Below are 22597 nucleotides of genomic sequence, written 5' to 3' on the forward strand. Positions count from 1 at the left end.
AGATAACGAAATTTGACTTCTACTGGTTGATCTCTTTCAACTAATAACTACCCATATTGTAAGGGTTTTATGCGATTTTCAGTCATTTAAAGTATTTTCAAGTTGAGTCATAGCCGCCATCTTGGAATTTAAGGTGGCGACGGACAACGAAATCCGACTTCTCCTCGTTTATCACTTTCACCTTATATCCATATTGTGAAGGTTTAATGATATTTTAAGTAAATTTCAGCTTTGGAAATAAAAGCGGAAGCCGCCATCTTGGATTAATGATGGCGTCAAGCCAAACAAAATCCTACTATTTTGGCACTTTCACTCAATACTCATATTGAAGAGATATTCATACCACTTTCGGTAATATGTTCTCAATGATTTTTATATACTTTTTTAAATTTTAACTCAAACCAACACACAAAACTTATCAAAAATGTTAAAAATGGAAATTCCAATTCAAATATGTGCTATCTAACCTGAGCGTGTCTTGTTTCGACATCTTGATTGGGAACTGTCACTAAGTTTTATGGCGGTTTAATAATCCAGCACTGAGTGCTAGTATAGAACAGGCAAAAGAAAGCTTTGAGCAAACTTCTTTGTTTGTGTTTTAGTATAGTTCAAACAGAGCATTCATTACTCTTTCAAATGAACTTACACAGTATGTTTAATAAAAGCTTTATTAGCGTTTTCAAAACTATCTGAAAACATATGGTTGATTCAAGAATAGAAGCATTTGCATGAACATAATTAAACTGTCATATAACGAGCTGCACAAAATAATGCCATAATTAAACTATAATAATACATCCAAATGCTAGTTAGCTTAATCTGTGTTACTTGGGTATTCTAATATAAAAGAGTTGATTATTGATTTAACACCTACTATTCAAAAGTATTGAATAAATTTTATAGTTTTGACGGAAATATTTTCAAATTTATAAATGCAATTTTTCGTTTTTTTTTCAACCTCGATCACTTGAGCTTGAAAATAAGTCGAAATAAACCCCAAAACTGGCACCAATGAAAATGTGTATTTTGTGGACTTGTTTAATGTATTGAAGAACTTTGTTTAAGCGAAATGGTAAAATCTTTTCACCAACTGTTGTTGGTATTTGCAGCATATGTAAACATATGTAAACCAAATAAAACCCATGGGTTAACAAAATCACCTGAATTCCAAAAAGTTCACGATTGTTTGTATACTATTGAATAGGTATATCAGTAAATTTAAAAAAAGAGATTGGAATTGCTTTTAAAATATGGCATTATAAAGTTCATATTATACTCTGACGGTTGATATATTGGAATAAATATTTTTGTTATATTTTTTTTCATGTTAGAAACATTTCAAAGTGATGTAAAAAAAAATCTTCGAGTCACATTTTTAATCAAGAAACCGCATGGATCAAGTATCCTCACTCTCCCTTGTAGAGTAACACGGCGGTCGTTCAAGTGTTAAATGGATGCCATCGTTTATTTTGTTCAATGGGGAATGAGAAACATGTCAAGGAAATTAAATTCATCGGATTAAACCCAAAAATGCCGAGCCCCCTGCCTGTTGATGTTTCAGTCCGATTGCAAGCATAATCTGAGAATTATGAAATCATAAACATTTGCATACCCCAAGACCTGCCGAGATGGCTGACAAGCTTCCAACCAAAAATGGGTTCATGCAATAACACCTGTCGCGTCATCCTTTCTACCAAATAATCCTATTTAGTAAAATCCCCACCCAACGCCATTCCACATTAATTCATTCATGCTGTCTGTAAACATTGCTCCAGCCAACAGTCGCCGTCAGAAGAAACCGATGCTGAGCAATACCAGCAACAGTCCAATCCGAAAAGCATGTTTTCCCGGAAGGCAAACTTGGGATTAAATCCTTCCACCCAACGAAACACTTCTCATCCCCAATACACGCACACACACATAAGTAACCATAAGCACCCAAATGACACCCAAACAGGAGGGTTACCGACAACAACAGACTGACATTAATTATTTTCGGTTAATTAAATTATTTCTACACCCACCACTTTAGGCCGGGTGCTGCCGGCATGTTAAATCCGGTTCTGGGTTTTTGGGGACGCGCCAAAAAGCGTGTCAGCAGCCGGATTTTTGCTTTCAAGAAAAACATTACCCGATTATGCTTACTGACATAAATATGATGGCAAACACAGCCTGGGCGTGGGAACCATTTTTTAAGGCAAGCGATGTTTAAGTTTTTTAGGAAACGGATTAGATGGAATTATATTCAGATAGCAACAATAAACTTCGAATAGAGGAAAATCTTTCAGATTTTTTTGCCCCCGAGAACTTTTCTGATTAAATTTCCATTCCAATGAATATACTCTTCATTGGTTCAAACAAAGTCAAAGCACTGAAAATTCGGGTACAACCTGACGGTGGACTACAAAAACAGATGAAATTTCAATTTATAAAAAATCGCGCAAAGTAGTCAACTTTGAAACATTCCAATAAATTCAATTTTTGTTGCATAAAAAATCTAAAGACACCAAAATGTTAAAATTAGAAGATATTTTGTAGTCAAATTTTTCAAAAGCTCTACCACCGCTCAAACAGTTTTTACAAGCAATCGAATGAAAAGTAGGTTTTTCAGACCACTTTTTTAACTTTTTGTGACCAAAAATTTACAAAAATATTTCTTGGCTTCATGATGTAGACATTAACTGCAGCTTTCATATGCATAAAGCAAATATTTTTTGGACGTGTAATATAGTAACTACAGCACTTTTCCTGAGGCTTGTTTTTTCGGATTTTTTTCTTTCATGCTGAATAACGAGAAAACTATAAGCTTTAGCTATATATAATGTTCCAAATATATTTCACTGACATTACAAGGTTTCATTGTAATCAGTTAGATATAAAAATAGTTATGACGATTTTAGCTTGGAGTGTCAAATTGACACTCCTAGTGCTGATTAGGGTAATGAAATCTAATGCGGATGAGGGTTAAAGACATTAGGCTAAAACAAATATAAATTTCTTCCTTTGTCAACACCCCCCCCCCCCCCCTCCCTCTTCGAAATGTCTAAAAAACCCGAAGTGAAAAATAAATAAAGTTTGAAGTAGTTTACGTAAATTTCGAAAGAAAAATTCAATATCTGAAAGATTACAAGACAAAAAAACAAATTTAAGAAGAAGACCATTTGTATTCTTGATTTGATTTGATTGAATTATTCGATGAAAAATGACTTTGTTAATAGGTATTATGCAATTCTGATGCATACAAGTTTCCGTGCAATTTATTCCAATTTATTTGTTTTTCGCATTATTTTTTATTGCCTTCCCTTGCGATGCTCCAACTTCGAATGAAAAAAGAAGGATTTGAAATTTGTTCCAGCCTCTTTCGAGAAAGAAAGTGGACATGGATTATTTAATTTTATTCAGCAGGGGAGAGTGGGGCATGATGGGCTACTTTTTTTCTTTGTTTCATAACCTCTTTATTATAAAAGATAAAATGAAATTAAAAAATGGAATGGTTTTCTACTTTTTTATGGTATCATTAGGCATTTTTTTATTTTTAATAAGTTTTTTTTATTTTGAAAGACTGTGGGGAAACGTGGGCCACCAAATCCAAATTGACTTGATAACGAGCAAAGTTTATGAGCTGACTGAAAACTGAAATTTCATAATTCATTTAGTTATTTTAAAGCAAATTCAGATGAGCAAATAAACAAGAAAGATGTGTATGATCGAATAGTTTCTAATTCATAGCTCGCGAACGTTTGGTCAAAATTGCTTATATAGGATTTTTGTTAATCTCTATCGCATTGGAAAAAATGAACCAAATATTTTTCACATCTCTTTATTTGGCATGAGAAAACTTTGCAGGTAGGACAACGTATTTTAAATGTGGATGAAAACACCAAAATTTAGGTGGCCTAAGACACCTCACAAAATGTGGCCAACAATTCACCACAAGCTATGATGCAATTTTTCGGGTGCTTGTTTAATTATGTAAGTACATTTTTTTAGGCAAGTTAAATAAAAGAATTATATGGGTGATTTTTTTTTGCTGCTAATTTTTAACTTCTGGAAACAATTATTTCTAAATTGTTTTATTTTGTGAGTTGAAGAAATTGTTCAGAATTTTGGACAGCGGACGTGTTTTTTATTTCTCGGAAATCACAATTTTCGTTTATTTAAGTTTTTTCATGCAAAAGAGTTTTAAGAAATTGATAAAAGTGATATCAGTCGGTGACCGGATGTTTCCAACAGAAGTAGCCAGCGGAAATAATGCTCGCATTAAGTTAGATTTTCTAGAGACAAGTGCAAATTATGCCTGCACGAGGGGCAAATGAAATGTGCGAAAAAAAAAACATTCAGATGTGCGGGAAAAGCTGAATGATAATTAAAATATAATAGTTTCGATTTTTAACGCTGTCTGCAAAGAATGACTTAAGTGGTATTTTGTTCAAAGGTGCGTTGTGGAATCTGCGTTAATTGAAGAAGAAAATGGTGAAAAAGCGATAGGAGTCTTTGGAAATAATTGGAAGTTTCGCAGCTTTGGTCGCATGGCATGAAAAGTTGTCAGGAAGAAACTCATAATCCATTCTATTCGTTAGAACAGCTAAAATTGTGAAACTTTAGAAATTTGTGATTTATGAAATGGAAAATCATCCGGAATTACATGAAACGGAAAATTTGAAATTTTACGATAGTTTGGCGATGTCAAGAGAAAATATTATATTGTGGTTAGTTGTTGGTTCTCTGTACAGGCTACGTCATGTTGCGGCTTGCTATGTTTTCTATGAACTTTCTTTAGAATTAATACGAGAAAGTTAGGTTTCTGTTGCATGAAAGATAAAATGACCTTCATTGTCTTGTCGAAGGAAGTAAAATGGATAAACGGTTTTGATATGGTGAAGGAATTTGAGGTAAGATTTCAAAGTGGCAACGTTCAGCCGAATTAGCATGATATATTCAGGGAGTGTATGCTGGCGGATGAAGGTCTCGGTAAATGACGATTTACCATACCATACCATACAAAATGTTACAAAAATGGTAAGACTGTATCATGATTTATTAGCTAAGTATCCTTTTCAAATGGTAAAGAGGTAAGATGTTGAAAGTTTTACAATTTTTTAAATTCATATTTTAAAATAGCTTAACTCTATTATGGGGTTCAGCGGGGGGATGGACAGGGCATCAAACGATCAGAAGACTGATGTACAATGGATTGTGGGTTCAAGCCAGCCGGAGTATCTCGGCAAATTTAGAATCATGAGTAGGTTTCTTAAGAACCTTTTCAGAATTCTTTATTTGTTTCGAACAGTTGTAAGGGAGTGAGATGAGTCAAACCTGTCCCAAACCAGTGGTAACGGACCCCTTGGTAGTGCTGCAATTATTGTTGATGAGTTAAGCATGAACAATATTTGAATGTGCGATTGAGACTTCCCGTACCGCCTCGGGTCGAAAGACCTATCAGCCACTGGTGGGTTTTTCATACATACATACATACATACATACATACAAGTTAAATAAAAGAATTATATGATACGACGCAAAGCGAAGACGATGACTCAACATTCAGCTGAGATATTTCGAGTGGCCCACGTTACCCCACTCTCCCCTAAGTATATTAGCTAGAATTGTGAAAATTATGTTGAATTGTTTGTTAAATTTTGTTCTAAGCAATACACGTGAAAAAATGCTAAAAAAGTCGGATAGAAGCTAGAAAAGGTAGAGTTAACCCATCGTTGAGTGGATCTACTCTGCACAGATGTGCGTGAAAAATATTATTTCTTAAATTGGTTAAATTTTGGAGGAATGCGAAGTTTTCGGTGTTAAAAATAATTAAGGTGGTTTGGAGAAATTTATTTTCTAGAAAATCTACCGAAATCTGGATGGAAAAAGAGACCAGGAAACCTAAATGACGAGGAAGCTGATGGTCGTTTCTGAATCTAAAAATGCGTGGTTTTTTTTAAGACATTACAAAAAATAGCATATCACAATACAGCAAATAAAAATTTTAAAAACAAATGCTCATTTGAGCTAGAATAATACAAAAACACGGTCTTTTAAAGAAATATTGTAATTTTGTTTTGTTATACATAAAAGATAACAATTTTTATACCAATTCTTTCTTTAAAAATTATAAAAAAAACGTGTGGCTACTAAGGGATAACTAAACTTTTACTGAATTTGACAAAAGTTGCATTCTAACTTGCAATTTTTTTCAAACGTTGTTAAAATTAGGGAAATTCCTGATGTGTGAGCGGGATACAGAAATTGCATTTACGGTTTGAAGCGCACTTCATTTTTTACGTTGGTCATAATAAATGAAGAGACTAACTGGAAAAAAATACAACATATTTTTGCTGGCTAATTTTTGTTGACTGAAGAATCTAATGTTACATTTGTCCGGTTTGTGGTTCACAAATTGAAAGGCACTGGCCTTTAATCGATTTACTTACTCGGAAAACTCGAGTAAATTCAGTCAAAAGTAGCACACTTGAGGTCACAATTGAAGTTGTGTAAAATTCTATAAAAACTATTAAAAAAATTAAAATCATCATGTACCGACTCGTTCAGAAAATTTACTCTAAAGTTAAGAGTTGAAAATCAGCATACATTTTTTTTTTCTTTAAAAGATACCCTTATTTAAAACTTTAATTCGATTTATAACACTTATATTATAATCATCGCAGCAGTATGAACAAAGTTATTCAAATATCTATGCAACTAATTTGATTTGATGAAAGATTTTACATTCAAGTTTTCTCCCCACTAACTTGTATACAAGTGTCTCCGCTTGCACAAGCTTTGATATAGTTGTTTGTAATCCTTTCAGATGCCAAGGTTTGCAGGTTGCATAAAATGAGAACAACTTTATGAGTCAAAGAATGATTTATAAATATTTGACTATCTTTGCTCGTACTGTTGCGATGATTAAGTGTTATACATCGAATTAAAGCTTTTAAATGAGGATATCTTCTGAAGAAAGGTTGGATGGATTTTTTTTAAATTTACAGCAGATTTTAATCTCTCAACTTGTAAGTAAATTTTCTGTACGAATCGGCAGTTTATGATTTTTTAAAAAAAATTTCTGTCAGATTTAGCCGATTCTCTAAAACAGATAGATATATATAGATGCTGAATTCAGAATACTTTAATTAGTAAAATTTCAAAAAAAGTACATCATAATCAAAAGCATGAAATTCGAAAAATATCAAGCAGAATTTCAAACCTTAGATTCGAATTGGAATAAAAGTTCAAGAGCCGAACCGAATTTTAACGATTGATCCTATTTCGTCGGCTACAGTAAACCTTTTTTTCAAAACTAAAATGGGTGTAGAGTGTGAAAATCAACGCAAATTTCAATAATGATCGAAAACTTGCATCATTTTTGCGTTATTTTAGCCATACTTATGATTATATAGTGAGCATTCCAGATTGCCTAATTTCATTGAGTTTATTCCCAACAGAGCTCCAGAAAAAATACAATTTAAAAGGATTTAAAATGTATTTCATCATTTTCCTCACTTCTTTAAAATTCTGCTAATTTTCTTTCAAAATCTGATAATTTCTGAATTATTTTAAACTTTGTCAAGTCTAAAAAAAGTGAATCTATCGTCCGTAAAAGCCGTTACTTTTTTTATTGAAGAGAACATATTTCCTTATCTGCACAAAATCTCTAAAAAGCTCATGAATATTTTCTTAATTCAATAAATTTGAGAAAGTGATGTATTATTTGTTGTACGGTTTGTATTCTCGAATTCCCAGATTTTTTCGAACATCCCGAGTTTTCAAAGTAAAGTAAACAAATGAGTTTGAAAAGAGATTTTAGCGTCGCTGACGTGTTTTGAAAAAAAAAAAAAATAAACATTTTGGTTGGTTTTAGTAATTTTTTTCATAGATATTTTTTTCAAATTATTATCAAATTCTGCTAAGATTTGTCGTCATGAAAAATTGAAGATCAAATGCCTAGATATTGCCAGGTAATGGAATCATTTTTTCAGCCATAAAATTGCGGGAAAAATTCTAAAACGCTTACTTTAGGAGGGCCCCTGAATTTATATTAGAGTGAAACTATTCGATCGCCAACTATTCGAAATAATTTCAAGGGGCTTCCTTATCTGTTGAAGTAAACATTCTAATTCCGATTTTCATTTTTTTTCTGGTTTTTAAGGCCTTAAACCTCAATCGTGCCTGAAATTTCTATCCGTTCCAGTCTCTAGAGTGTCATGTTATCTCTCGTGTTTCACAGCCGATTTTTACAAAGTTTATAGTTTTGAAAACCTCGTTACATAACTCAAATTTGTTACTCAGACATAACTCAGCTAAAACACTTCAATTTTCCGTTATTCAAAGTTTAAGAAAAAACCAAACAAATATGCTTCGGAAAAAGACTGTAGATGCCAAATTATGTCAACTTTTCAATCCTCTTATTAAATTTATCTGGTGTGACTAAAATACACCACATTTTTAATTTTTTTGGGGTCTTGATCTTAAACAATTTCAAAAAAATATCCTTATGTGCAACGTATAGCTTCTAACTTCAGTCTCTTTGCCCAGCAAACACAAAATCACATTATAAATGATAGCTCAAATCATTAACAATGTTAATGCGAATGGCAATTCATACCAAATAAGTGAACGATCGTCGGTATGAATCGAATATGACTAAAAGTCCGCTATGTTTGCGAATTTGTTCTCCCGAGCGGGATTCAAGTGAAAAAAAAAAACAATCTTAATGTTCTTTCTGCGACAAGCAGTGCAACCAGATTGCTAAAAATCAGATGGTTTATTTGGAAAAAAATGTCCAATAAGAGAAGCAGCAAATACTGTCGATGGCAACGGTTTGCATACATTGCGAGCAAAACTTTCGCTCTCTCGCATACTTTCAGGATATACGAATAACATCAATTGTCGAATAATCGTCTAATTTGTAAAATCCTTATCGCTTAAGCCAGTAGTTAAAAATATGTATGTATATTGCCTCCATTCTGGTAGGTAAATGCTATTTTTCGAGTTATGCGCTGATTCTAAATATAATGATATTAAACGTACAGAAAAGTTTTTTTGCGGAAAATACTTACAAAAATGTTTGCTGGGGACACTAAATAAATTTTTTTTAGCATTCCATAGCTGATCTGCTGTCTTTTTCCGAAGCATGTTTTTTCGGTTTTTTGTCTTAGATTTTGAATAATGGAAAACTGAAATGTTTTAGGAGAGTTATGTTTGAGTAACATATTTGAGTTACGTTACGAGGTTTTCAAAACTATAAAAGTTGAAAAAATCGGTTGAGAAACAACAAAGATATAGTGGTTTTAAGCGGGGAGAGTAAAATTTACACTGATGGTCTGATTGAGTAGTTTTTTCCTGGGCTTTCAGGGTGCGTTCATAAAAAAAGTAATTATGCTAAATTTAATATAACAATAAATCATTAAAGGGTGATACGGTCAAAATTTGGTCACTATCAACTTGACATATTTCTTTCAATTTTGCATTTAAAAAACCTGAACACCCCTCATTTTGAAGGTGTGTGTGTAGAATGTTGCTCCTATATTGATTTTGGCATTCACTCTTCAGTTGTCAAAATGCCGTCCAAGGAAGAAGAGCAGCGTATCAAAATTTTGCTCGCGTATCGCGAAAATCCGAGCTACTCGCACGCAAAGCTGGCAAAATCGCTACAAGTTGCCAAATCAACCGTTACAAATGTAATTAAAGTGTTTGGGGAATGTTTGTCGACAGCCAGGAAGTCTGGATCGAGGGGAAATCGAAAACCGGAAGCCGCTGAGACGGCAAAGAGAGTTGCCGGTAGTTTCAAGCGAAACCCTAACCTCTCTCTCCGAGGTGCCGCAAATAAGCTGGGTGTATCTTCTACAACCGTGCATCGAGCCAAAAAACGAGCCCGACTACCGACTTACAAAAAGGTAGTGACTCCAAATCGCGATGATAAATAAAATACGACGGCCAAAGCGAGATTCCAGAGGCCGTACACGAAGATGCTGACGAAGTTTCACTGCGTGGTAATGGACGACGAAACCTACGTCAAAGCCGACTGCAAGCAGCTTCCGGGATAGGAGTTTAATACGGCAAAAGGAAGGGGAAAGGTGGCAGATATTTTCAAGCACATGAAACTGTCAAAGTTCGCGAAGAAATATCTGGTTTGGCAAGCCATCTGTATCTGTGGCTTGAAAAGCTGCATTTTCATAGCTTCCGGGACTGTCAACCAAGAAATTTACGTGAAAGAGTGTTTGAATAAACGTCTGCTGTCTTTCCTGAAAAAACACGGTTTTTCCGTACTATTTTGGCTGGATTTGGCATCTTCCATTACGGTAAAAAGGCCATGGAGTGGTACGCCGCCAACAACGTGCAGGTGGTTCCCAAGGACAAGAACCCTCCCAACACGCCAGAGCTCCGCGCAATTGAGAAATACTGGGCTATCGTCAAGCTGAACCTAAAGAAGACCAAAAAAACTGCTAAGGACGAGCAGCAGTTCAAGGCAAACTGGCTTTCTGCGGCGAAGAAGGTGGACAAGGTGGCTGTACAAAATCTGATGGCAGGGGTTAAGCGTAAGGCCCGGCAATTCGGATTTGGAAAAGCGGGAGCCTAACTGAATTTTTTTTTCTGAATTTTATACTAATTAATCTTTAAAAAGAAATTTAATTTGATTTTTTTAATAATCAATTTCATCGATTTACACGCGTTTTCCCTTGTCCAAATTTTTACCGTATCACCGTAATTGATCATTTTGTACTAGAGAAAATACTGAATATTATCCCTAAACGCCGCGAGTATCTCAAAATCGTCAAATTTCATTTGGAAAATAGCTATAAAGGAGATCTGAGAGTATACTCTATCTAAATACTTTGTCCAGAAACCTTAATCAAAAGGGTTCGCGACGATCACATGCACCCGAGAATACCAAAAATGGTCATAGTTGATGCTGGATTTGATTTTAAGGATAGATAAAGTGTTTTTACTTTTGAATTTTGATGAATTTATCTCTTTTTACGTGTACGGTTATTTACTATAGTCCCATTAAATTCTGATGATCGAAATTTAAAAAAAATTTTGCCACTGACAGTATTTCATTTCAAGTTTACCTGTATTTTTTTCTATGAATTTAGAAATAAACCAAATAATCTCATATTTTACACTGATGCTTGGCGACACAAAAGGTATCGGGAAAAAAACAAATGGAAGCCAAAATAGCTCACACGAAAACATGGAATTTGAATATGATTCGTCTCATTAGTAATCTCGAAAATACCCCTATGAAATATGAAAAAAAAATCTGAAAATTCTAGTACTCGATTAAAAAATCCAAAAACTGTTCAGAAAAATCTCAACAATAATCAGTGCAAGAGAATGAAATTAAATTAATAAGAGTCTTATCTCAAGCCGATTCTATGGGCCATCATCAAACGCCCGAGATTACCATCTAATATGACACGTTTCAAGGAATAAACCGGAAGAAATACTTTCCATCAACATCACACGGTTTTCCTACCCAGCGGATGATTTTTATTTAAACGTTTCTTATCGTAACGGTTCATGCATAAATAATTACAAATATTTTCTTTCTTCTTTTGTTGTTTCGTTTCAGATTTCCGTTCCAACACCAAGCGGCAAACAAAGTCTCAAGCCCACAACAAAAAGTTTGAATAAATAAAACGAGAAACACATCATAAAAAGTTATATATTTTGCCACAGCAAGAAAATTGAGCATCCAAGCACAATAATGGTGAAGAAAAAAAATTATGAAATGAAAATGCTTTCCAAGCGGGAGCAGCATACATTTATCGGAAGGAACCCACCCGTCGTCGTCGACGTCGTACTGTACCGGAAGTGAAACGTCAAAAAATAAATACGGAAACCGGGTGATAGCGCGCTTGCCGAAGTAGAAGAAGAAAAAAACGGTGTGGTGGGAAAATGCCGCGCCATCAACGTCGACAGCCCAGCATGATTACCATAATAGTGATTTATTCGATCGCCAAATGGCTTGTGAAATTTGTGCAATAGTGACAGTTAAACCACAGAAGGAGAAAGTAGGGAAAAGTGTTCCGGGAGGGAGGGTTCTTTTTTTCTCCAAAGGAAGTGTACTGGAACAGCCCCGGGGAAAATCACTATCCTCGGTGTATGGCCAATTTCATTTCCGAATCATCGGCCGGCGGTTTCCCGCCGACGATGGAGCTGTGCGGATGTGCGGAATGATAATTTATGACTAATGAAAGTGGAATTATTGTGTAAACGTAATTGCCGGTGAAATTAGGGGTCCCCCGCGCTGAGTTTGGCATGAATGGAGCCGCCCCCAGTCGAGGTAGAGAGAGATAGATCTAATTGCAAAGCTATCTAGACAATCTAATTTCCGGGATTGGAAACTAGGAGATGGCCGCCGTCGCCACAATCGAATGCAAACAGGGTAATTAATAGCGTCATCGCTGCCGCAGATCACACCCACACAAGAGGAGAATCGAATCCCGGCTAATCTTGACGCATCAGCTGACAAAGGAAGACAGGAAGGCGTTACGGGTGGCCAAACGACGGCTGCGCTCGACCAATGATGAATAATGCAAGCGATTTCTACTGGGAACTGTCGCAACTGATTAGGCTGAGCAATCTTAGCTACTACAATGTTTCCGGTGTGGACACGGTGACGTCCCCGGCGGATGTGGCCAACTGTTGCACCACCGAGCCCGATTTCTCCGAGTATCTGGAGGCACTGCCGAACGACAAGGCCGGGCTGTTGGGGTTTTTGTTCCTTTTCTCTTTTGCCACCGTTTTCGGCAACTCGCTAGTAATTTTGGCGGTTATCCGGGAACGGTACCTGCACACGGCCACCAACTACTTCGTGACCAGTTTGGCTGTGGCCGATTGCCTCGTAGGGTTGGTGGTGATGCCCTTTTCCGCCCTCTACGAGATTCTGCACAACACCTGGTTCTTCGGCGAGGACTGGTGCGACATCTGGCGATCGCTAGATGTGCTCTTCAGTACGGCTTCCATCCTAAACCTCTGTGTGATATCCCTAGACCGATACTGGGCCATCACCGACCCCTTCTCATATCCGATGAAAATGACCCGGAGGAAAGCTGCCGCCCTCATTGCCGCCGTCTGGATCTGCTCAAGTGCGATCAGTTTTCCGGCAATCCTCTGGTGGCGATCCGTCCGAGAAGAAGACATGCCAGCCTACAAGTGCCCATTCACCGAAAACATGGGCTATCTGGTGTTCTCCTCTACCATTTCCTTCTATCTGCCACTCCTCGTAATGGTGTTCACCTACTGTCGAATCTACCGGGCAGCGGCCATCCAAACCCGATCACTCCGTCTCGGTACAAAACAAGTGCTCATGGCTTCCGGCGAACTCCAACTCACCCTCCGGATACACCGGGGAGGAACAACCAGGGAAAGGCCAAATCACCCCAGAGAACATCATCCTTCCCAGGACCACCAAAATCAGCAGCACACAGCAAACTCTACCCCGGAAGAACCGGACGAAGAACCGCTTTCAGCTCTCCAAAACAACGGTTTGGGAGCCCGGCATCGGACGCATATGGGTGGAAAAAATTTCTCGCTGTCTCGAAAGCTAGCCAAATTTGCCAAGGAGAAGAAAGCGGCCAAAACGTTGGGCATAGTGATGGGAGTGTTCATAGTGTGTTGGTTGCCGTTCTTTGTGTTTAATCTGCTGTCCGGGTTCTGTCCCGCGTGCATTGCCCACGAGGAGATCGTTTCTGCAGTGGTCACCTGGCTCGGGTGGATCAACTCCAGCATGAACCCGGTGATCTACGCCTGCTGGAGCAGGGACTTTCGAAGGTGAGTATCGCTACGATATTCTACATGTAGATTTCGCGAATAGGTACATAGCGTGTGGTGGAGATACAGTTCAGCCCGTGGAAAACTTAATTCTGTTCCAAAATATTAGCTGAACGGAAACACGCTCCCATTCTCGCAGGAGATATTTAATCGACTGACAACCGCTCACGACACGACAGTTCAGTCGTCGTGTGTGTGCGTGTAGTAAGCACGATTGAGGGGGATTACTGATTAAGAGAGGCCTATCGGCCGAGAGAGTGTTATGCTCGCAATTATCGGCTACACATCTCCCCTCTACACAAAAGTAAAAAATAACCAAAAAAGTATCAGTTAAAAGTTTAAACTGAGAATATGCAAACGCACTGATTTTATATTTCTTTTGGTCGTGCTAAAAATCGAACAATTTTATAAGCGTCCTTTTAAGCTTACTCGTGCCAACATTCTCTTAAGTAAGATAAAGGGGAGATAAGGGCCTAAGGAGCACCCGGGGCATATCAAGCACTCCTCTTGTCCATGAAAGTACGAATTTTCTCAAATATTTTTTTTTTGAAAACAGTTTTGTAGTTCCTGCAGAAATAAGTTTTCCAGCAAAAAGAAATCTCCTTACAGTAGTTTCTCGATTTTATCACGGTCGAAAAAAATTTCACCGTGAATATGGCGAAAACGTGAATTTGGCGAAACTTAAAATTTAAGTAGAAAAATGTATTTTATTGCCTTTAATCGATAATTTATAATGCTTTCAGTAGTAGAAACGTTTTATATCAATAAATTTTGATCATAAAATGTAATTAGCATAGATTACTAAACACAAAGGATCGATTTCAGTTCAGATTATTCTTCTATATAGCAATTTTAAGATTTTTTCTTGAAATAAAATCATGGAGAGTATCAATTAGAAGGGCTACATCTAATGAAAGTGAATTATCTAGTTTTTATGGAAAATTAACAGTCGTTATCTGTTTTGTAGATTTTGAAAAAGAGTTCAAAGAAAAATTCATCAAAAACTTTTCTTCTGCAAATTTCAAATTTCAATATTTTAATCTTCACATCTTTGATTGACTTGAAAATTTACCTTTTGGATAAATGTTTTGAAATTTGCTCAACTTAGACTTTTAAAGTGTGTTTTTCGAAATATGCTTTATGGGCAGATGATTCTTTGTTATTCATATGTAGATGAACTGAAATCTTATTTCTTTTTACATATTTCAAGGCAAAGCTAGCAAAATTTCATGTTGGTCTTCCAAAATTATCCATCCAGACAATACAAAGGCTGCCTTGTGTCCAATCAGGATTGCGCACGCCACCCTTCAACATAAACAAATTCAACAAAGAAATCAGAGACACTTATATCTTCTCAAAAACGTTTAAATTTACCTGCATCTTTCTATGATTCGCATAGGGTCAAGTGGGGTAATTATGAACACGGGGTAATTCCGAACAAGTGCCATACGCGCTGCTGTGGGGGATGAATGAACACAAAAAGTTCCAAAAGTGGTAGTTTAACATCCGATTGATAGCTGTAAGGTGTTTCCGATCTGTTTTCAAATCATAATGATATCATTTTAGATGTTTAAAAAACCATTACCTCGTGAAACGGAAATCGTTTCGGACAGTGTTCAATGTTTTGAATATCAGATCTTAGGAAATCCTGCTAGAATATTGTTATCAACTGTTTTACATGCAGTTTATGATGCTTTGTCTGGATTTTGAAGAAATTTTGAAAAAATTTATTCGCACTGATTCACAGATGAGTGTTCATATTTACCCCATAGTTTCCGTCCTATGGGGTAATTATGAACACATCTTCTTATGCATTTTCTGACATTTCCAATGCTTTTAAATGGTCAAATGATTTATTCATCAACTTAGGGGGCCATTCACTAATTACCCAAGCATTTCCAGACCCCTTTCCCCCTCCTCCCCTTGTAAGTAATATCTTAAAAACTACTCCCCCCTCTTTTCTATAACATCTTAACACATTAACGACCGTGAACAAATCTTAGCCGGGAATCATCAACACTCGGCATTTATATCCCAGATTCCACTGGACCAAATTCAATAAATTTCATAATTAAATTAGGTCTACTATGTGCTGAGTTTTGAATTTTTGAGAAATTGATTTTTTTTTCCAAAATTGAGATTCGGATTTAGAAAAAAAGCTCAAACAGTTCTTTTCAGTCTATGCAAAAAACTTTTGAACCCCTTTTTTTTTAAACTGAAAAAAAAAATTCAAAAGTGGAAAAAAGTGAATAAAACAGAAATTTTGAAAAAAGTTCAATTTGTAACCAAATTTAAACAAGTCTTAATTTTGTTTAAATAAATAGTGATAAAAACTTGATTTTCGTTGATAAAAAAAGGCAGTCAAAAGTTTTACCGGTAATACTAAAACCGAAAACCTGTATCCCAGGAATAGTTCTCTAATACCGAGTACAAGTTTTATGTGCTTCCAAAACCAGGTTTTTTGGTAATTGATAAACAATAAGGTTATAAACCAGACTTGAAGAAATGTTTAATTTGACTAAAAATTAAATTCCCCTTTGTTTACAAAAGGTTTGCTGATCGAGCTTTTATGCATAACTGTGTGAAATATAACATTATTATGAACCTTAAATCTCTGTGGTCAACAGTAAAATATATGAAAAACTTTAATAAATTCAATTGGTGAATAAGTCTACAAAGCAAAGATCAATTTTCCTGAATGTTTGGACAACGTGCTGCAATTTAGAACATTAAAATTACAGCAAATAATAATTGTTTAGGTGTTAAATCCGGATCCAAAATCTATTTTCTTACAGTCTAATTTTTTACTTAGATACTTTTTTCAATATTAATTTAAGTCTACCCCTTTTCTGATACCTGCTAGATACTTTTTTCAATGTTAATTTGTTCGAAATTTTTTTTTATTTGGTGCAAAATGAACATCTTTTGGTTGAAGATTTTCTCTTTCAGTTTGTTGAGGAAAACTTCGGTAGCACTTCAATTTTTTTTTTGCAAGAATAGAACTACTTATGTGAACTTTCAGACAGGTGATAAAAGAATTTAGTGTAAATATTTTTCAAAACTGACGATCGTATAGAACTGATAAGAATTGTAAAAATGACTGTTAACTGATCCAAGAAGATTTTAATGAGTGTTTTTGTGAAACAACCCTTTTAAAATATTTTCGAATTTCCTGTATAAGTATAGAATTCAATTTCATGATACCTCGCACGTACGTGAAAAGCCTATCCCACGACATTTTGGTGAAGATTTTATGTTTGCTGCGCAGGACATTTTAAACGATTGTAAAAACTATCGAGTAGCCTAACTCGTCTAAAATTTCACACGTATGGAGAGGTCCTATCAAACAAAATGTTCTGTAAAGACATAAAGAAACGGAAAAAAGAAACCAACCAAAACGTAAAAGATGTATCAAAGAAATGAAACTCTCGAAACAAAAGATAGAAAAAATCAATTAAAAAGAACACTAAATAGCTATTTTTCTACTGTTTTATATCTTAATTTTGATTACATTTGTTTATTTTGCAAGTTTTATACATGAATTGGATTAAGTTTTGATAAAACAACCCATTTTCTTGTTACTGCTAATTATTTTCATTATTTGGTGTTGAATTGAGATTTTCTGACATCATATAACTCATATTGGACAAGTCTCGGGGTAAATATGAACAGAGTTTGGGGTAATTATGAACATAATTTTTTAAGTAAAAAATCACCATACACTGCTTACTATGAATAAATGTAACGTATAACTACTGTTACTTTTCAAAAATTTTATACCAAGTTCGTAATCCGTGTTCATAATTACCCCCTAGAGAGTGGGGTAAATATGAACAGACGGGGTAATTATGAACAGACGTCCCAAGGACAGAGGTTGCGACCAAAAAACAAAAGTTGTTCTACAGAATGATAACGAGCACGGAAACATTCATTGAAGATAGCTTTTCAAAGTTTGTGATAAGAAATTAACATATGGTGGCTGTAAGTGTGCCAAATGAAGAAATTTTGTTCATAATTACCCCACCTAGCCCTACTGTTTAAGAGCGGCTAACCAAGCACAAATAACAACACTAGCGTTAGCGTGACGTTTAAATACTAATGTCGATTATTACAAGTGTTTTTAAAATTCAAATGACGATTTTACACACTTTACAGCTAAAGTAAGCAGTTCAATGGCATTTTCATATTACTGAATACCTGTATACCAGAACATAAACCATCAAAAATATCATGAACAAAGACGCTCTACAATTTTGAACGAAAATTAAGGTCCTGAAAATGGTTTCTGAATGATTTCTTGAAAAGCGTGATAAAATCGAAACAATAACCGTGATAAAATCGAGCGTGAATTTGGCGAGTATTGATAAAATCGAACAGTGATAAAATCGAGAAATTACTGTATTATCTTTACAGAAATATTTAGGAAACCCAGCTAGGTTCTCTAGTGACGAAAATATTTAGAGCACCGAAATGATCGTTAAATCATCTTGATCTATTAAGTACGCACTGCAACATGATGTACACATTGTTCCTCAATTTTCACCATCATTTTTTTCCACTATAATCAATTTTAAAACGCGTTTTACTTTAGCTTATTGACTCGGGGCGTATAGAACGCCATTGATCGGGGCAGGATGAGAATTTTCTACCATAGAGTCTAGCAGTGAATCCAACTCGATGAAATCAACTGAATTATAGGGCAACAGCTTTACTACTTTAACGCGTGCCTACAAAGTTCGAATTTCGCTGAACAAAGGTTCTAAAGGGAATTGGTACCGAATTTTCTCGAATGCGAGCATGAAAGCTACAAAATATTCCTCAAATAGCTTTTTTGTGACAAATCAATCGCATCACTCAGTGTTAAAGTTACAAATAGGGCCTCAAATAGCCTTTCTTGGACTGTAAGTTCCAAAAAGTTCTTTAAATGGCCTTTTTGTGACATGTCAATCACTTCGATTCAGTATATAATTTACAAATTGGGTCTCAAATAGCCTTCCATGGACTTCAAGTTCCACTATATTCCTTGAATAGCCTTTTTGTGACATGTCAATCGCATCCCTTCAGTATAAAAGTTACAAATTGGGTCACAAATAGCCTTCCATGGACTTCAAGTTCCAAAAAGTTCCTCAAATAGCCTGGCGTCTTCGCTACTGGCCGCTGGCTGCCCTTGCAGATTTTCTAGGGAAGTTTATTACCACTTCGAGTTTTAGCTGCTGGTAAGGCAACATCTAGGCGTTACCTCATGGCAGCGTGTTTGGCTATCATCTCGAAGGGTCGCGGTTCAAATCTTGTATCAGAACTAAACTTCTTCATTAGGTTGTTCGATTGCTTGAGTAAGCAAATAAATCAAATGTGTGTCAGAAATGGCGTGCGGGCCGGCATGTTATCAAACTGTGCGAAACCGTAGTTTACGTATTCGATAATCTGCACTCGTCTAACCATAACCAAAACTTGATATTTAATGCGGGCCGGAGAGTTCATAATACACGTCAATCTCACCATCTTATGCGCAGCACAGCTTCTACCTGTCTTAGTCAACGTCAAATTTCTTTCATTGGTCCTACGAAGTTCAACAGCCTTCCAGAAGATAAAAAAACAGTTCTGATAGAAACATTTTTAAGATTTAAACTGATACAATACTTCAAAGTAAACCTAAACCAATAACCAACCACTAATTTAGCAATTTTTTTATTTTTAAAATTTTCTTAGCAGTAATTTTAGTTCTAATAATTCAGTTTTAGTTTTTATTATCGATTCTCATAAATAAATAATTAATTTGTAAATCATCAAAGAATTCAAAGAAATATTCTTCCACTGAGATTCATTGACTAAATTCTCTTTTGTTTTTTCATACTTCCTCGTAGTAAGTAATATTTTTTACGTTCTCAGCATGATTAAAGTTTGTCCGCGTTTGAGTTTTTAATGTTAAGGCAAACTTATTTTCTTGTTTGCTGCCGGACATTCTGAGACAGTTAGCGTCCATTACCAGGGGGTTCAAATTAAGTTTTTGGTATGGGGGAGTGTGGTGGGTCGCTAAGAAAAAAAAAAACGTCAATACAAAGCAGTTAAGTCCGATGAATTTAGATTATGGGAGGAATAAAGGTGGATGAAGAGAAACCGGCAGCACCACATGAGCTGGTGGTGACCGAAGTAAGAGAGGAGAGAATAGATTTTTTTTTGTGTTTGCTGATTAAAAGATAACTTGTGAGCTGAACAGATGGCCGTTCAAATCCATGAAAGAATTTCAAAGTTTCAATTAGAACTTAAATTTTGGGCTGAATGAAACGAACTTCAGCATATTGATTATGCTGATTAAGATGTGTTTGACTTTTTTAACGAGACTTTCGGTTGCTGGGGTAGTTTACATCTGACGATTTAGCCTATTGGTTAGGTGTCGAAAAGGTAATCAGAAGACTCGAGCTCGATTCCTAGTCGAGGTGATTTATTTCTCATCTAACATTGATGATCGAATATTTGGATTGATGTTTTTTATACGGCTGATTGCGTCATCCACCGAACAGATCGCCAGAAATAAAGTATGAGTATGTGTAAATTGTTTGTATTCAACAAACGTCAAATTGTTTGTATTCAACAAACGTCATATATAATTTTGTTATTGCTTTGTTTGATCGATCTAAGACTCAACGTTTGAGTATGAGTATGTGTAAATTGTTTGTATTCAACAAACGTCAAATTGTTTGTATTCAACAAACGTCATATATAATTTAGTTATTGCTTTGTTTGATCGATCTAAGACTCAACGTTTAGCGCAAAATGGATCGATCATGAATGGTAAATAAAAAAACAGCCTCGACTAGGAATTAAGCTTGATTCTACGGCAGGAAACGCTCATCGTGCCCCGATTAATGCTGGTCATACTGCCCCAGGGGGGATTCTCAATATGCCCCTAAGGCGACTGATTTTCAACTTTCGGTTGAAAAAATTATAATACATTTTTAAAGTTTCAGCCAGTTAGGAAATAGACTTTTTAGTGTCTGAACACGAAACATTGAAGTAACTCACATATTATAACTGTGCCCACGTGTTGGTAATTTTATCAGCTATGTATTTTTGATATTTCGCAAATCGACTGTACTTTGCAAACATTTAACATGAAAGCCGAAAGAATGGAAAAAAAAAATCAGCACAGTTTTTGGAAGATCCATTGTGATCTGCATCTAGGCCCGCTTAACGCGAGTTATTAAACGGTATAAGGAAACATTGACGACGATTGAAAGCCTTAAGGCAATCTGCAATCTTCGGAGTGGAAATGTCGACCGGAAACTGGGTGTTAATATTTTGAAGACGATTAAGAGGAATTCCGATCTGTCGAACCATGATTTGGCCAGAAAACCGGTGCTGCCCATAGTACCGTGAGAAGAATTCGACTCCGGGAAGGAATAAGTTGTATCGACCTAGCAAACAGTCAAATCGGATCATAAAACAGAAAAGTGTGAACAGTAACTATGAAAAAGTAAATTTATTGAAAAATTTAAATGAATCGTCAAATGTAAGGGTCTATCGCAAGGATGATTAATACAAACCCCGTTCGATTTTGGCAACACGCTCGGTTGCCGACAACGAGATTTGATCAAAGCAGGCAGAGACAGATTTGAATAAAATTTTCACATTAGTACGTCAGAGAGAGGAAAATTTACACGTGTTTTTGCTAGTACCAATAAATCGAAAAGATTTTTGTAAAAAACTGTTTTTCCAATCACGGTCCGAAATTTGAATTTACCCCAGCGGAAACTTCCGGAAGCGGCAGGTAAAACCCGTAAGATTGCTCGGCCAGTAGAGTCCAAGATTTGATACGCCGGTACATTTTATGTTACCAAAACTGAAAGGTTTTGTCATTTTTAAGCACCTTTATAATTATTTTTTAAATTTATTTTTTTGTTGTATTAGTTAGGATATTTCGACACTGAAACCAATTATACGTGTCAGTTAAAATTTTTTTACACTCTGGGACCAATTATGGGAGCCAGTTAGAACAATTTGATCGTCACTTAGAATGTTTTGATTTCTGGGAGTTTCGGATGATTTATCAAGGTCGACAAAACACTTTTTCTATCCTTTAACTAAAGGATTTAAACTATATTGAGCCTTTCTCTTTTACATTTAGCACTTTGGATAGTTCTCACTATATTAAACCTTTCTCTTTTACATTTAGCCCTTTGGATAGTTCTCACACGGGATTTAGACTATGATCCCAATGCGTTACACTTCTACTAACGTTTTATAATCAGCTTTACACAACTTATACTTATAACTTATAACTTATATCTTGAATAAATCAGGATGACTGACGCACCAACAAACGAACTTAATTAAAGATCCGCGGGACTGAATGGAATGAACTGCACTGAACGATTATACGACGGACTGAACGGCGTATTTTCTCCTGACTGCCCTTTCATTGCTTAGCATCGGAATGTTATGCGAATGATTAAGCATAACGATTCCCACGGGCTAGGAGATTTGAGACAGACGAAACAAAATGCGCGTTCGGTCGCTGTTTTGTTTATCGTCCGACCGGGTAGCGATTTTATGCTGTCGCGAGCAAATTAAATGCGCACAGCATAAGGCGCGTTCGTTTCCTAAACTTTATATTTCCTGAATAGGGTAGGCGTGCTAACTTATTTTATCACCAATAAAGAACGTAAAACATTTTTATGGTGCTTATCAAAATCATATTGTATCATAATTTCTAATGAAAAATCTAAACATTTTTGTAGCTATATCCTTATGCTGTTTTGATATACGTTTCTTATTCATTAGAATGAACGTAGGAAAGTTGAAAAAAAAAACAGCATTTACC

The 22597-nt window shown here is 35.7% G+C and overlaps 1 protein-coding gene across 1 annotated transcript in view; it reads left to right on the forward strand.

The window, feature by feature from the left end:
* The first annotated feature begins 12526 nt into the window (after positions 1 to 12526).
* Positions 12527 to 22597, forward strand: part of LOC129749690 (dopamine receptor 2-like) — a 660001-nt gene continuing 649930 nt past the window's right edge. The window contains exon 1 of the mRNA XM_055744740.1: positions 12527 to 13776. Within this exon, the coding sequence (XP_055600715.1) occupies positions 12527 to 13776 (1250 nt within the window). The remainder of the gene's footprint in view (positions 13777 to 22597) is intronic.

Source organism: Uranotaenia lowii, chromosome 1 (assembly GCF_029784155.1).
Source record: "Uranotaenia lowii strain MFRU-FL chromosome 1, ASM2978415v1, whole genome shotgun sequence".
NCBI classification, from domain to species: Eukaryota; Metazoa; Arthropoda; class Insecta; order Diptera; family Culicidae; genus Uranotaenia; species Uranotaenia lowii.